The sequence below is a fragment of the Petromyzon marinus genome, chromosome 43, assembly GCF_048934315.1.
Source record: "Petromyzon marinus isolate PM22_M1 ecotype Great Lakes invasive population chromosome 43, UKy_Petmar_22M1.pri1.0, whole genome shotgun sequence".
In the NCBI taxonomy this organism is placed as follows: Eukaryota; Metazoa; Chordata; class Hyperoartia; order Petromyzontiformes; family Petromyzontidae; genus Petromyzon; species Petromyzon marinus.
This window is the reverse complement of record NC_133709.1, coordinates 8,761,094-8,778,106: the sequence shown is the minus strand read 5'-3', so window position 1 is coordinate 8,778,106 and position 17,013 is coordinate 8,761,094. Positions and strand designations below refer to the sequence as shown.

The 17,013-nt window shown below is 51.4% G+C and overlaps 1 protein-coding gene across 2 annotated transcripts in view; it reads right to left on the bottom strand.

Moving 5' to 3' along the window:
* Window positions 1-9,815, bottom strand: part of LOC116951605 (extracellular signal-regulated kinase 2-like) — a 118,109-nt gene extending 108,294 nt beyond the window's left edge. Inside the window, exons 1-2 of one of the 2 annotated variants that reach the window (XM_032970368.2) lie at window positions 5,918-9,815; window positions 3,382-3,487 (exon numbers count right to left, since the gene is read on the bottom strand). In XM_032970368.2, coding sequence (XP_032826259.2) covers window positions 3,382-3,447 — 66 coding nt within the window. In that variant the 5' untranslated portion in view covers window positions 3,448-3,487; window positions 5,918-9,815. The other variant, XM_032970369.2, reaches the window with a different exon arrangement.
* Between the last annotated feature and the right edge of the window lie 7,198 nt (window positions 9,816-17,013).

Sequence of the window (17,013 nt, the reverse complement as noted above, 5' to 3'; positions counted from 1 at the left end):
AACAAAAATCACGACGTTTCGGCCACAACACAAGCGGCCTTCATCAGGTGAAGGGATCAGGCTGTCTCGAGGACAGCGCTGGAGTGAAACACAGTCACGCTCAGACCGCGGACCTTTAAGCTGTGTGCGAGGAAACAAGGTGCCTTGACAAAGGAATTAGCATAAAAAATAGCATTTGATTGGCCGACTTAGCATAGAGGTGGTGTACGTGCCGGTGGACTTGCCGTTTGGCGTGAGGGGGAGTTTACCTATTGATGGTGTGAAAAGGGAATTTTTAAGAGCTGGGAAAGTTTGCGGTACCACTACTTGAAAAATATACTGTACCATTGAAAATTAGTTTAATGTTTAGTTCGATTTAGAACATCTTTCCAATGGTTGCTTAGACGGTGTCAGTTAACCCCCAGCCTATGTTCTCCAATGCACGTGTTTCGCATTCTAATTATGATCTTCGTAAACCTTTGGCGATCGTATGATCATATCGGCCACGATCAATCCACTGCTGGGATTGGAGGCAGGATCCCAACCCTTCGCTATATTTCGCGGTCTCGTGAATGATGTCATCGTGCCATCTCAATATCTGTGTGAAGAATAATAATTTCAAAAGATATTTGCATTCATGTGCTATGGAGAATGGTAAAAAAAAATCCCTCCCCCCCCGAAACGTCGCCAATTTTTGTTCCCTTTTAAGGCCACGCACAAGTGGTGCTATTGACGGCCTGTGTTGAGGTTTTCTGTTGTTGTTGTTTATTAATTGTGCACCACTGTTAGCGCAGCAGCCTCGCCAAATAATGTTTTTGCAAAAAAATGGAACGGTTACACCAGCGTTTCACAAACTCAAATCCTCGCGACCCTACCACCACCACCACACTCCCAATTTACAACTCCCCATTCAAATTAACTCCTTCCACGCTGCACACGCCCGATGATTGTTAAACACGTCCCACGCGACGTAGTAAGCAACTGACGCCATGTGCGTCGCGTTGAACACGTGTAGATGGACGCACACGCGGAGCACGTGTACACACACACGGAACACGTGTACACACACACACGGAGCACGTGTACACACACACGGAACACGTGTACACACACACGGAACACGTGTACACACACACGGAGCACGTGTACACACACACGGAACACGTGTACACACACACGGAGCACGTGTACACACACACGGAACACGTGTACACACACACGGAACACGTGCAAACACACACACGGAGCACGTGTACACACACACGGAGCACGTGTACACACACACGGAACACGTGCAAACACATATACAAAGCTAAATTTCCCCCCCCCCCCCACCCCGTAAAGCCTAAACATTATTTTGACGTGTTTAACAATCATCGGGCGCGTGCGGCGTTACAACGAGTTAATTTAAAAGGTTGAAGGGGTACATTGGTAAACGCTGACAGACGCAGCGTGCTGGCCGTGCGGGGTTCGCGAGGAATGGAGTCTGGGAAACCCCAAGTAATACTGACTGAGCTTGCATGGGGGGGGAGGGGGTAGAGATACATTTTTTTGCACATTTCAAAACGAGAAGCGGACTCGGAGATACGCTTTTTGCCAAAGAAGACCACGTCAACCCATATGGATTAGCCCATATTCTTGTACGGGGAAATTTAGTTTTTAAGGTCCATACGGCATACAACCGTTTCAATACGGGCAAAAAAAAATGTGTTTTTGTCTATTTGTTTGTGTTTCTGCCTTTGTGATGGGACTATGGAGGCACGGGGTGTCCACTAAGGTCTAAATTGGTCTGTAATAAGGTAGGGGCACTGATAAGGAGTTGACAAGTATGCCAAAGCCATTCACATTGACCACCAGGATATATTTTTCCCACAGCTCGTCGTATATGGCAGCGACATTTTATGGCCATGTGCTATAAAGAAGGTACATTGCCCAAAACGTCACAAATTATACATTTGGTCCCCTTATAAGGCCACACACGCGCACACACAGGGTTTTTAACGGAAAGTGTTAAGCTATTTTTATTGTTATTTTTTTATCGCAGTAATCAAATATATATCTATTGACCTCTGTCCCGTCCACTGACCAATTGTTGCTGGCAGCATCACGTCCTTTGGTTTTGGTAGGGGCGTGCTTTCGCGAGACTGACTCTGCTCTGCTGATGAGGCCCAAATGATGAAAACCGGCCCAACGTTTTAGTGTTGAATACAAATAATGCTGCGGGGTTGCCGAATGTCATAGGGGTGAGGACGGGGTCCTGTAGGTTGCTTCATGCACTTTCAGATAAAGCAATTAGATCAGCTCAGGTGATCTCACCTAGCAGTGGATAGATCAAGGTTGACGATGATTTAGGTGTTTTTTTTATAAAGTATCACGGTCATAATTGCTCATATCTTCATCATTATTACGTCATCACCACGATGGAAAATATTGGCATGACCATTTTAAATATAAACATTGTGATTATAATTATTAACACCAGCAAAAGCATCAGCATCATACGGATCATCATTATCAACAGCATAAGCATCATCATCAAAATCAGAATCAGTCAGCAGCAGTATCATCATCTGCAGCAACAGGGGTAGAGGTCACCCACATTACAATCATCATCAAGGCGGCTTAATCATTATCGTCATTACCATCATCTGTAATTTTAAATGTATCACCGTCACTGTGCAAATAAAGCCCACAGAGTCCGACACAAATCACGCTGCGCACACAGTGACACCTCACCACAGTGGCTCCCCGTGTTATTTGCATCTGTCACAAGATCGCCCATGCAAAATTAATATCATCACAGTGGGCTGTCAGCCGATACTGTGAAATACTGAATGAGTTACACACACGCTCACTCTCCATATTACACTGACTACACGCGTGTACAATCACATACACACTAGCAACCACACTTACCACGCCACAAGAACCACACCACACGCGCACCGATTGTCATGAAAAACGTTAACCGCAAATCACGCTGTATCGCCTCTCCATACACACGTGCACACCAATCACAGACACCACAGCAATCACCCCACTTACAGATACTATAACATACTACCACATCGCACTCACTCCACAAAGACAATCACACACACACATCACAATACAAATAAACAATCACATGCATATCACACTCACCACGCATATACCACAAAGCATTTAGCGAGCAGGTGGCCAGCACCACGCCCGGCCGCCTTTGTCTCCCCGGTGGCCCACCGCACCAGGTACTCGTTTGAGGCTGAGTCGACCTAGGGGAGGCCCAGCACCTGTTCAGATAATCGTCACCGGCGTTGGTGGCCGTGAGTGCGATTGGAACTCGGGACGCCAGGTTCGCAGCGCAGTGCGCTACTCACTAGGCCACCGCTCCCCATACACGCGACTCACTCACTCACTCACCCCTTTGCCGAGTCTCTTGCGGATCGCGTATCTCTGCAGAACTCCCTGGTCGAGGTCCCCGCTCATCCCGCCAGTGATCGGGACGCGGCACCAACAGCGTGGGTAGCTGAAGCAGGGAGCACGGAAATTAACATCCAGCATAGCACTTACAGGCGGCATTCACATCCAGCACAGCTCCTACAGGCGGCAGAACTACTGCTCCTACAGGCGGCAGAACCACATGCCCTACAGGCGGCAGAACTACAGCTCCTACAGGCGGCAGAACCACAGCCCCTACAGGCGGCAGAACCACAGCTCCTACAGGCGGCAGAACCACAGCCCCTACAGGCGGCAGAACCACAGCTCCTACAGGCGGCAGAACCACAGCCCCTACAGGCGGCAGAACCACAGCCACTACAGGCGGCAGAACCACAGCTCCTACAGGTGGCAGAACCACAGCCCCTACAGGTGGCAGAACCACAGCTACTACAGGCGGCAGAACCACAGCTTCTACAGGCGGCAGAACCACAGCTACTACAGGTGGCAGAACCACAGCTCCTACAGGCGGCAGAACCACAGCTTCTACAGGTGGCAGAACCACAGCTACTACAGGTGGCAGAACCACAGCTCCTACAGGCGGCAGAACCACAGCTTCTACAGGCGGCAGAACCACAGCTTCTACAGGTGGCAGAACCACAGCTACTACAGGTGGCAGAACCACAGCTCCTACAGGCGGCAGAACCACAGCCCCTACAGGCGGCAGAACCACAGCTCCTACAGGCGGCAGAACCACAGCCCCTACAGGCGGCAGAACCACAGCTCCTACAGGCGGCAGAACCACAGCCCCTACAGGCGGCAGAACCACAGCCACTACAGGCGGCAGAACCACAGCTCCTACAGGTGGCAGAACCACAGCCCCTACAGGTGGCAGAACCACAGCTACTACAGGCGGCAGAACCACAGCTTCTACAGGCGGCAGAACCACAGCTACTACAGGTGGCAGAACCACAGCTCCTACAGGCGGCAGAACCACAGCTTCTACAGGTGGCAGAACCACAGCTACTACAGGTGGCAGAACCACAGCTCCTACAGGCGGCAGAACCACAGCTTCTACAGGCGGCAGAACCACAGCTTCTACAGGTGGCAGAACCACAGCTACTACAGGTGGCAGAACCACAGCTCCTACAGGCGGCAGAACCACAGCTTCTACAGGCGGCAGAACCACAGCTTCTACAGGTGGCAGAACCACAGCTACTACAGGTGGCAGAACCACAGCTCCTACAGGCGGCAGAACCACAGCCCCTACAGGCGGCAGAACCACAGCTTCTACAGGTGGCAGAACGACAGCCTCTACAGGCGGCAGAACCACAGCCACTACAGGCGGCAGAACCACAGCTCTTACGGGTGGCAGAACCACAGCTACTACAGGTGGCAGAACCACAGTCCCTACAGGTGGCAGAACCACAGATACTACAGGCGGCAGAACCACAGCCACTACAGGCGGCAGAACCACAGCTCCTACGGGTGGCAGAACCACAGCTTCTACAGGTGGCAGAACCACAGCCTCTACAGGCGGCAGAACCACAGCTACTACAGGCGGCAGAACCACAGCCACTACAGGCGGCAGAACCACAGCTCCTACGGGTGGCAGAACCACAGCTTCTACAGGTGGCAGAACCACAGCCTCTACAGGCGGCAGAACCACAGATACTACAGGCGGCAGAACCACAGCCACTACAGGCGGCAGAACCACAGCTCCTACGGGTGACAGAACCACAGCTACTACAGGTGGCAGAACCACAACTCCTACAGGCAACTACAGGCATTAGCACGGGTCCGCTATAGGAAGCACTGCAGGATCACAGATTCCATCCGCCTCCCCCCCCCCCAAAAAAAAAATCACAGGAGCCTAATATTCACAGAATCCACGTTTTCTACAGGCAGCAAGCACACGTGCTATAGGCAACAGCAACACCCCGGCAATGTCTCTGTCTCACCTTACTGAACTGAGTGGTGTATAGTTGTGTCTGTCTGTGTGTGTCTGCGTGGTGACTGTATGTGGCTGGAGGCTTTGTGTGTGAATGTGTGGTATGTATATGAGACTACCTGTGTGTGTGTATGGGGATGTCTGTGTGTGTGTGTTTGTGGTGATGGGAATGTGTCTGTTTGTGTATGGTGATGGGTACGTGGTCGTGTTTGTCTGCGTGATGTGTATATGGAACTATGTGTGTGGGCACGTGTCTCTGTGTGTATGCATCGCTAACAGCACTTGTCCGAAGTCTGTAAAAGGTTATACGGGAGATCTTTGCCTTTGTACGGGTATGAGCCTAAACCTGTACGATTATGAACGTGTGTGTATATATGTGTGTGTGTAAATGTTTGCAGGATTGTCTTCGTCTATGTTGTGTGTTGTTGTTGTTGCTATTGCTGTTGTTGTTGTGTGCTTGCATGAGTATGACACAACATGTGAGTGAATGTGTGTGTGTCTCTGTGTGCCTGCATGTATGTCACTTGTATGCACAGTATAACAAACGCGCAGTGCATGTTTGGTACTCACGTCTGTGTACTCCCGTACGTGCACGCGCTTGCACGTATATCACAACGCGCGCGTGCATTGAGACGCGCGTGTACGTGGATGCGCGTGCGTCGTGAGTGGTGCGTGCGCGCGCTCGTCGACGTGTCGGTGCATGCGTGCGCGTGCGTGCTCCTCGTCGCCTGTGTACTCGACGTGCACGCAACGAGCGTGCGTAGCTCGTATTACGCGTGCGTGTGTGCTAGGGTGCGTGTGTGCGTGTGTGTGTGCTGCCTGCTGCTATGTGTCTAACACGTGCACGCGATGTACGTGTGCGTGTGTGAGCTAGGGTGCGTGCCTACGTGTGTGCTGCCTGCTGCTATGTGTCTAACACGTGCACGCGTTACACGTGTGCGTGTGTGCTAGGGTGCGTGTGTGTGTGTGCTGCTTGCTGCTATGTGTCTAACACGTGCACGCGTTACACGTGTGCGTGTGTATTATGGTGCGTGTGTGTGCTGTCTGCTGCTATGTGTCTAACACGTGCACGCGTTACACGTGTGCGTGTGTGCTAGGGTGCGTGTGTGTGCTGTCTGCTGCTATGTCTAACACGTGCACGCGTTACACGTGTGCGTGTGTGCTATGGTGCGTGTGTGTGTGCTGCCTGCTGCTATGTGTCTAACACGTACACGCGTTACACGTGTGCGTGTGTGCTATGGTGCGTGTGTGTGTGCGCTGCCTGCTGCTATGTGTCTAACACGTGCACGCGTTACACGTGTGCGTGTGTGCTATGGTGCGTGTGTGTGTGCGCTGCCTGCTGCTATGTGTCTAACACGTGCACGCGTTACACGTGTGCGTGTGTGTGCTATGGTGCGTGCGTGTGTGTGTGTGCTGTCTGCTGCTATGTGTCTAACACGTGCACGCGTTACACGTGTGCGTGTGTGCTATGGTGCGTGCCTGCGTACGCATGGCGCTGTTTGTGTGTATAGACACGAGAGCGTGCGCCTGCCTGCCTGTGTTATGCACTCAAGCGCATATGAGTGCGTGCGACTCGCTCCGATGACAACACTATGCATGTACGTGTGTGCACGTAAGGCGTAAGTACGTGTGTGTGTGTTTATGCGCGTGTGTTTCTACGAGTCTTCGTGAGTATGTGGGTGTCTCTCTGTGTGTACGTATCGCATGTGTGTGTGTGTTTGTCTGTGTATGTATGTATGTGTCTGCGCCAGTCTCTTTTGACAAAGCAGCCTCAACTCAGCCCGGTCACACAAGCGGTGGGATGGGGGGTGGTGGTGGTGGTGGAAGAGACGGGGGTGGTGGTGCGAGGGTGGGGGGGTGAGCGAGGGGTCTGTGGAGGTTGGGGTGGGTGGTGGTGTGACAGAATGAGTGTGTGTGTGTGTGTCTTTGTGTGTGTGTGTGTGCTTCTGTTATGTCTATGGTGCGATGCAGTGCCTATATTGTGTGAGTTCTGTGTGTGTCTCTGCGTGCGTGCGTGTTCGATCTTTGTGTCTCTGTGTGTCAATGCGTCTCCGTGCGTGCGTCTGTGTTTACCATTGTAACCCCCTGGTTCGCTCTGAGTTAAGAAACTAGGGTTCTCACCTGAATGAACAATAAATAACCTTCTCCCTGAGCTGTCCGTGTGTTGTGTATCTACGCAACTAAGCGTTGTGTACGTGCACGCGGGACAACCCACCCCATCGTGTGCCCGCGGGCAGCCCTTCATAGGTGCTCGCTGACCAGCACTTGCCCCTACAGTCTGTTAGAGGCTATATGGGGGATCTTTGTCTTTGTCTGAAATCCATGCACGTGTGTATCTCAAAGTAACGTCGTATGTTTCTTACATACGACGTGTGTGTATGTATCTATACACATGTGAATTATTACGTCTTTGTAGGCACGGTATATATGTCTATGGCTGCGTATTTGTGCACGCGTGTGATTGTGTACCTGTGTGTGTGTTTGTGTGAATAGTGTACGTGATTGATGTTGAGTGTTTTGCTTGTGTGTGTGTGACTGTGTATGTGTGTGTGTATGTGTGCGTGTGTGTATGTATAAGCGTGTGTGCGTGCGTATGAATGTGCGTGTGTGAGTGTGTATCCGTGTGTTGCGCTGTGAGTAGTGGTTGTCACGGGGTGGCTAGGCAACAGGTCGCACACACACACAAACACACACACACACCCCCCATACCACTTCAGTGTGTGTGTGTATACAACCGGGGAGCGGTGGCGCAGTGGTTAGCGCTACGCTGCGCTACGAACCCGGCGACCCGAGTTCGGTTCCCGCTCACGACCAACACCGGTGACGATTATCTGGATCGGTCTTGGGCCCTCCCCTAGGTCCACTCAGCCTCAAATGAGTCCTTAAGTGTGGTGTGTAGACATCGCCACTGGGGAGACAAAGGCGGTCGGGCTGGGTGCTGGCCACCCACCCCCCTCGTGTGTGTAGGTGCCCGGAAACAGCACTTGCCCCTACAGTCTGTTAAGGCTACACCTGGGGGATCTTTGTCTTTTTGTTTCTACATAACTACACACAATATGCATGTATACACGTGCACATACTGTATAACGCACCCATGAATGTATTGTCCGAACAAGCAACCGAAGCATCTCGTATCCAACGATGTAATATTGATCTTGAATAGAAATCGGATGATTATTATTATTGATATAACGAATGTTGAATCCATTGTTTGACTTTGAATATCAACGGTGGGTCTTGTGAGTTTGTAATCGGTTGACCCCGTGCACGCATTCTCACGCATTGTGTTGTTATTCCTCGAAGATCTAAGATCGGCCAGACAATGTCATTGTCCCGTGACCTTACTGGGGTCAATCCGGCTCACGACGAGCCCTGAGTTGTCAACGCATGCGCGCGTGTGTGTGTGTGCGCAAATCGAAGCTGACAACAAAGACAAAGATCTCCCGTACAACTTTAACACAACATTGGTGCAAGTGCTGTTCGTGAACCATCTTTGAACGAAGAGGGCGGTCAGCACCCACGCACGGCTGCCCTTTGTCTCCCCAATAAGTAGACATCGAGGACACAAACGTGTCAAAGATCAGCACTGGGGAAACAAAGGCGGCCGGGCGTGGTTTCTGACCTCACCATTACCAACCCTCGTGCGCCCTGCCGGCCTTAAAAGGTGTTTGCTAACAGCACTTGCCCCAACAGTTTGTTAATGGCTAGACGGGTTATCTTTGTCTTTGTGTCTGTTAGCGTGTCTGTGTCTCTCCGTGTGTGTGTCTCTGTCTGTGTGTGTCCGTGTTTCTCTGTGTGTCTGTTAGCGTGTCTTTGTGTGTGTCTGTGTGTCTGTTAGCGTGTCTGTGTCTGTGTGTGCGTGTTTCTCCGTGTGTCTGTTAGCGTGTCTGTGTCTGTGTGTCTGTTAGCGTGTCTGTGTCTCTCCGTGTATGTGTCTCTGTGTGTCTGTGCGTGTTTCTCTGTGTGTCTGTTAGCGTGTCTGTGTGTCTGTTAGCGTGTCTGTGTCTGTGTGTCTGTTAGCGTGTCTGTGTCTCTCCGTGTGTGTGTATCTGTCTGTGTGTGCGTGTTTCTCTGTGTGTCTGTTAGCGTGTCTGTTAGCGTGTCTGTGTCTCTCAGTGTGTGTATCTGTCTGTGTGTGCGTGTTTCTCCGTGTGTCTCTCTGTGTTACAGTACGTGTATCTTTGTCTTTTTGTGTCTGTGCGTGTCTACGTCTGTGTGTCTGCACGTGTGTCTCTGTGTGTCTGTGCGTGTGTCTCTGAGTCTGTGTGTCTGTACGTGTGTCTCTGTGTCTCTCCGTGTATGTGTATCTGTCTGTGTGTCTATGTCTGTGTGTCTGTACGTATGTCTGTGTGTCTGTGCGTGTGTCTCTGTGTGTGTGTCTCTGTGTGTCTGTGCGTGTCTCTGTGTCTGTGTGTCTGTACGTGTGTCTCTGTGTGTGTCTGTGCCTGTGTCTGTGTGTGTCTGTGTGTCTGTGCGTGTCTCTGTGTGTGTGTCTCTGTGTGTGTGTGTGTCTGTGCGTGTGTCTGTGTGCCTCTGTGTCTGTGCGTGTCTCTGTGTGTGTCTCTCTCTGTGTGTCTGTGCCTGTGTCTGTGTGTGTCTGTGTGTCTCTGTGTGTGTCTCTCTCTCTCTGTGTGTCTGTGCCTGTGTCTGTGTGTCTCTGTGTGTCTCTCTCTGTGTGTGCACGCGGGGGTACAGTGGAGCTCGCGCGCTCTCCCAGGAGCCGCGCTGTTGACGCCGTCGCCATGGAGACGGCGTCAACACACGGGCGGCGCGCGCGCGCGTTCCGAGGCGGCGCGGGTCACGTGCGCCGCGCGGGCGGATTCCGCGCGCGTGCGTCCCCACCTCCCCTACCCCCCACTACCCCCCACTACCCCCCCACCTCCCCTACCCCCCACTACTCCCCATCTCCCCTACCCCCCACTACCCTCCCACCTCCCCTACCACCCACTACCCCCCCACCTCCCCTACCCCCCACTACTCCCCACCTCCCCTACCCCCCACTACCCCCCATCTCCCCTACCCCCCACTACCTCCCCACCTCCCCTACCCCCCACTATTCCCCACCTCCCCTACCCCCCACTACCCCCCATCTCCCCTACCCCCCACTACCCCCCCCACCTCCCCTACCCCCAACTACCCCCCGCCTCCCCTACCCCCCACTACCCCCCACCTCCCCGACTCCCCACTACCCCCATCTCCCTACCTCCCACTACCCCCCACCTCCCCGACCCCCCACCTCCCGCCCACCTCCCCTACCCCCAACTACCCCCCACCTCCCTGACCCCCCACCTCCCCTACCCCCACTACCCCCCGCCTCCCCTACCCCCCACCTCCCCTACCCCCCACTACCCCCCGCCTCCCCTACCCCCCACCTTCCCTACCCCCCACCTCCCGCCCACTTCCCCTACCCCCACTACCCCCCACCTCCCCTACCCCCCACTACCCCCGCCTCCCCTACCCCCCACCTTCCCTACCCCCCACCTCCCGCCCACTTCCCCTACCCCCACTACCCCCCACCCCCCGCCCACCTCCCCTACCCCCCACCTTCCCTACCCCCCACTGCCCCCCACCTTCCCTACCCCCCCATCTCCCCTACCCCCCAACTCCCCCCACTACCCCCACCTTCCCTACCCCCCACTACCCCACCTCCCCTACCCCCACCTACCCCCCCACCTACCCCCCACCACCCCCCACATCCCCTACCCCCCACAGCGTCTCCTTACCCACCCACCCCCGCCCCGACAGCACTCGCTGATTCTCTCGCACTGCTCACCGACAGATCGTCACCCACCCACCCATCCCCCCCCTATCGCTCTGCTATCGCTGCTACAATGCTTCACGTTCCGTCGCGGAACTCCACTCACAGATTCACGGCGGTCACTCCCTCGTACAGCCGCGATGCACCGCGGCGGTCAGTCGCCTGCTTGTCGCTCTTCTGTCGCTACTGCCATGGTTTACCGCTCGCCGCAAACTCCACTCAGTGAGTCCTCCTCCGCCCGTGTGTTGATAGCTTTTGTCCAGCAGACACCACCGCACTGCAGGTGACAATGCCTCGCTCACCTACTCACTCACCCAATCACACACTCACCAAACTGCAGGTAACAATACATAAATACTTGCACATTCACTACATTACACTGGCGAGATCTTAACTACGTCGCCTGGTATACAGGAGATCATGGGTTCGATCTCGACCCTGACGCCTGTTGTATATTTGGAGTTTGCGTGTCTCTCTCCCCGTGGTCGCTTGGATTTTCCTCCGGGTTCTCCGGTTTTTCCCTCCACATTTAAAATCAACATCACGCAATTAGAGCATTTGGCAGCTATACATTTCTACATGATAAGCCACTTAATTGGGCTATTATTTGCGGCCAGATCGCTTCTGAACAAGAGCTGTATAGCTCAGTGGGCCTTACCTGGTAAAATAAGAAAAAAATTGTTATAAGTAAATAGTCACAATAGCTAACTCACTCACCCACTCACTCAACCAATCACCCATTCACTCACCACACTGCGGGTCACCATAACTCACTAACACACACACTCATTCACTCACCACACTTGAGGGTCATAATAACTCACCCATAACTCACCCACCCACCATACTGCTGGCCACAACACCTCTCTTTCTGCTCCTTCCCCTCGCACTGCTCCGATTTGAAATATCTCTTCCATCATCTCTTTTTACACTTTCTTCCAATAACCTTTCTCAATTAAAGAATTGGGTCTACTCGTATCTAATGCAGCTTCAAGAGTGCTGTTTGTTGCTGGCCGCTTGGGCCTTTTGAGCCAGAGCTCAGACATTATTTTAAACAAAACACAAGGAAAAAGCCATCATCACATCGCACCAGCCTCACCCAGGAAGGAAGGGCTCGGATGTGGCATACATTTGGAGATGCCACTCAGAGCCACCCACCAATGGAGGTGGGCGTCTGGGGTCCATCCTTGTCTGTGTGTGCGTGTGTGTGTCTGTATGTGTGTGAGTGTGAGTATCTGTTTGTGTGTGAGTGTGTGTGTCTGTATGGTCTTCTCGGCCACGGTCATTCCCTCCCTTCTCTAGGCTTGTGAAACGTGGACCCCCCTAATGGAACATCTTCGCCAGTTAGAAACATTTAGGCTGGCCTGCCTACGATCTATCTTGGGTTTAACCAGGCTGGATTGTGTGAGGAGCTCACAAATCCTTGAAAGATCTGGGCAAGGTCCCATCGGTGAGCTCCTCCGGCAGCCAAGGCTGCGTTGGCTGGGTCATGTAGCCCGCATGCCCAGCCACCGCATGCCTAAACAGCTTTTGTTCGGCCGGATCGAGGGGGCTAAACGGGCGCGGCACGGGCTAGAGAAGAGATGGAGTGATGTGGTACAGGAGGACGTGGAGCTGAGTGGACTTGCCGATGACTGGTACCAGCGGTGTCAAGATCGGCCCCTGTGGAGGAGGCTCGTGAAGGACGCTGCTACTGGGCAGTTGGAGGCAGTCGCCCTCCAACAACAACGGAGGGCGGAGGAGCGACGTTCACAACAACGAGCGGAGCGCCGGGTGGCTAAAGCACAGCAGATTGGCACAGTAGGGTGCACAGGTGGTGCATCAGCCAGTCATCTCAGTCAGTCAACCCATGGCACCTGGGTTTGTCCTGTGACCTCTTACCAGCAGCGAGCCTTCGACACTTCACGTGGCCTCAAGGTGCACATGGCCTGGCACCAGCGTCGTGGTAACGTCACCGCCACTTAGTGGCGAATGGCGGTTGTTGTGTCTGTATGTGTGAGTGTGTGTGTCTGTATGTGTGTGAGTGTGTGTGTCTGTATGTGTGTAAGTGTGTATGTATGTGTGTGTCTGTATGTGTGTGAGAGTGTGTCTGTATGTGTGTGAGTGTGTGAGTGTGTCTGTATGTGTGTGAGTGTGTGTGTATGTGTGTGAGTGTGTGTCTGTATGTGTGTATGTATGTGTGTAAGTGTGTGTCTGTATGTGTGTGAGTGTGTGTGTCTGTATGTGTGTGTGTCTGTATGTGTGTGAGTGTGTATGTATGTGTGTATCTGTGTGTGTCTGTGTGTGTCTCTGCGTTGGTGTGACGGTTAGCGCTACGCTGCGCCACGACCCCGGCTCCCGAGTTCGATTCCCGCTCACGGTCAACACCAAATGACGATTATCTGAACCGGTCCTGGGCCTCCCCTAGGTCGACTCAGCCTCAAATGAGTACCTGGTGCGGTGCGTACACATCGCCACTAGGGAGACAAAGGCGGCCGGGCGTGGTGTTGGCCACCCACCCCCTCGTGCGCTGTGCCGACCTTCATAGGTGCTTGCTAACAACACCTGCCCTAACAGTCTGTTAAGGCTATACGGGGAATCTTTGTGTGTATGTGTGTATCTATGCACGTGAGTGTGCTCACTGTGCCATGAGCCTCCACCACCGATGTCGCCGTGAATTCCGTGGAACTCATGGCGGCCAGCAACAAACAGAACAGCCCGATACAACCTCTCACATCATTGAGTGCTCAGCGACAGTAATATAAACAATGCATGGAGTAAATACAGCAGTGCATTGACAAAATGGCATACTGTAGACTATTTTTTATGATAAATATTACGACACACGTGTATACTAATATGTAGACATTGCATAACCAGTAGACATACAATTGTACATAATGACAAGCATTTAAACAACGGCCTACATACGTATATACTTTGACCAGACATAATCACTATAGTGGCATCATCATAATTATTTCCGTAATTATCTTGCTACCAACTGCAGCAATAACATCAACTATAGCAACAGCATTAGCAATACAATTACACCATCAATAATAACGTCAACATCATCATCAGCAGCAATAACAGCAGCATAATCACCATCAGCAGCAGCAATAACAGCAGTATAATCAATATCATCATCAGCAATAACAGCAGAATAACCAATATCAGCAGCAACATAATCAATAACATCACCACCAGCAGCAAAGTAAACAAAATCAATATCAGCAGCAGCGCTATAGCGTGAGCTGGTATACACATTGGTGTTAAATATTTGTCAAACATTTTTGACCTATGTATAATAATTTAGATGGGGTGGGGGGTCACCCCCCACCCCATCTACCCGGGCCCCGACCCTCGACGCTACGGGGCTGACCACCATCATCATCAGCAGCAGCAATAAAAGCATCATCAGCAGCAGCATCATCAGCAGTGAGAAGGGGATTGTGTGGGACGCGCTCGTCCGACCGGATTGTGCAGGAGCCGTGTTTGTGTCTCTGGCTCCATGGCGACAACGCTAGTCTGGGCGGAGATCAAATCCCATTCGTGTTGTCTGCGAGACACAGAGACACAGAGAGATACACAGACAACGGGAACAAGACAGGGAGACAGGAGGACAGGGTGGGGAGGCGGCGGGGGGGGGGATATAGGGGGACATGTAGAGAGACATACTCAGAAGACAGACAGACAAGGAAACAGACAAGGGAGTAGAGTATGCAGATTACAGACGTGGACACGGACAGACAGGGAGACAGACACACAGACAAGGAGACGGACAGACGGACGGATGAGAAAACACAAAGACAGACAGGAAGACAGGCAGACAGGCAGAGAGACGGATACAAAGATGCAGAAACATGCAACAAAAATCCACAGGTTAATTCCGAATCCGAAAGCGCCGGCAATATTTATTTATTTACTTCAAAGCCTCGACGCGTCTCCCCCAGCCAATCTCAAAGCACTCACTCAGTAATATCTTAAAACTCTCTCCTCCTCTGTGGGAGAGAGAGAGAGAGGTTGTCGTCGCGTTTGGGAACATTCAATCAGTCGCTGAAGATGAAAAGGGTAAAGAGGGGCATTAGGAATCCGTGCGGGGTGTAGTATTATCAAAATATTATACTTACTATACGTAAGTGGATCGCACTGCAAATGGACAAAGGACACACCCAGATACATGGACAAAGATCCCCCGTATTGGCTTACATAATTTTGGGGCAAGTGCTGTTGGCGAGCCATCAAAGAAAGACGGTGCCCGCATCGCGTTGCTTTGAGATGCGCTTCTGGGCCGTCTGGAACGCTCTTCCGATATTAGTAAGCCACTGAAGCTGTGCACTTTTAAATCATCTACATTGAAAACTGATTTCTTGAGAACTGCTTTTTGCCTTTCGTTTCTTGTCCTTCCCCCGTACCGCCGATTAGCACGGATGGCTACGTACGGTGCGAAAGAAGTTCAACATGCGTACGTACAAGGCCGGCACGGTGGACGAGACATGAAGACACCGATACACACCCAACGTTGACATCTGCAAACAATGACCCCCAATGTTTATTACCCTTTCAGAGACTCATGCGGCAAGCGAATGTTGTCAGCGAGCATCTTATAAAGGCTGACACGCTGCCCCAAGGGCACCGCGCCCGATCGTCTTCGTCTTCCCCAGTGCTGACGTTTAACACGACGCCGAGTTGACCTCTGGGATGCCCGCCCGAACGGAGCGCGGGTGTCACCACGGGCTGATCACTCGGCTCACGTTCCACCTTGACACACGTGGACCCTGTGGGGGTGTTCCCACCCGTGAGGGAGTGGCTGTGGCGAGTAGCCACGCCCGGCCGCCTTTGTCTCCCCCACAGTGCGCGTGTTTTACGCAGCGCACCAGGAACTCGTTATTTAAACCTCTTCTTGGTTCTTTCGGTAAAGTCACGTAGAAGGGAAATAATAAAATAATAAAAATTTAACATAATAAAAGAACATTGTCACGACGTTTCGGGCACAACACAAGCAGCCGTCCTCAGGTGAAGAAACAGAACTATGGGTAAGACAGCGTTTCAATGAACACCGCTAAGCTTGGCAGCGTCTTTTAAGCTGGGTTGGAGGAGCAGAGCGCCTTGATAAAGGAGTTTATACATCAACAGAAGAATTTAGCATTGAAGTAGCTATATTAATGTGAGAGATTAGCAGGATGTTAAAGTCAGAAATTGGCATGTAACTGGTCACGGAAGCAGCTATGTTTAAGCCAGAGTTTACATATCAACAGAGGCATTTAGTATATTGACGCTAAAGAACTGCAACTACCCAACTATCATACAATAAACCGATGTGAAAGAACTAAATATAATCTACATCAATATAAGCAATGTACTCAATATATTCTCCACTAAGCTGAGCTACTAACAATAAGTCATTAAACATTACACTTCTATGTCGCAAAAATTATTCTAATATGCCTCCAACTATTATTTTTATTCTAAACTGCCATAGACAGACCCCAACATTGAATTATACACTGCGTTACTATACACTACCCTATACCTTAGATTATAATAATATTAGACTTGTAATATTACAGTGAATTATTTTATTTTACCAACCGTACTGTATACCACACTGCTGTATATTCACTATACAATTACGATACTATATATTACCAAATAAATTATATTAAACATTACACTGAAAGGTACTAAGAGATTAGCAGGATGTTAAGGTGAGAAATTAGCATGTAACTGGGAGATCAGCATGATGTTAATGTGAGGAATTAGCATGTAACTGGTTACGTAAATGGCTATGTTAAAGTCAGAGTTTACATATCAACAGAGGCATTTATTATATTAACGCTAAAGAACTGCAACTACCCAACTATTATACAATAAACCGATGTGACCTCGAGGGAGGCCCTGAACCGGTTCAGATATTCGTAAAACT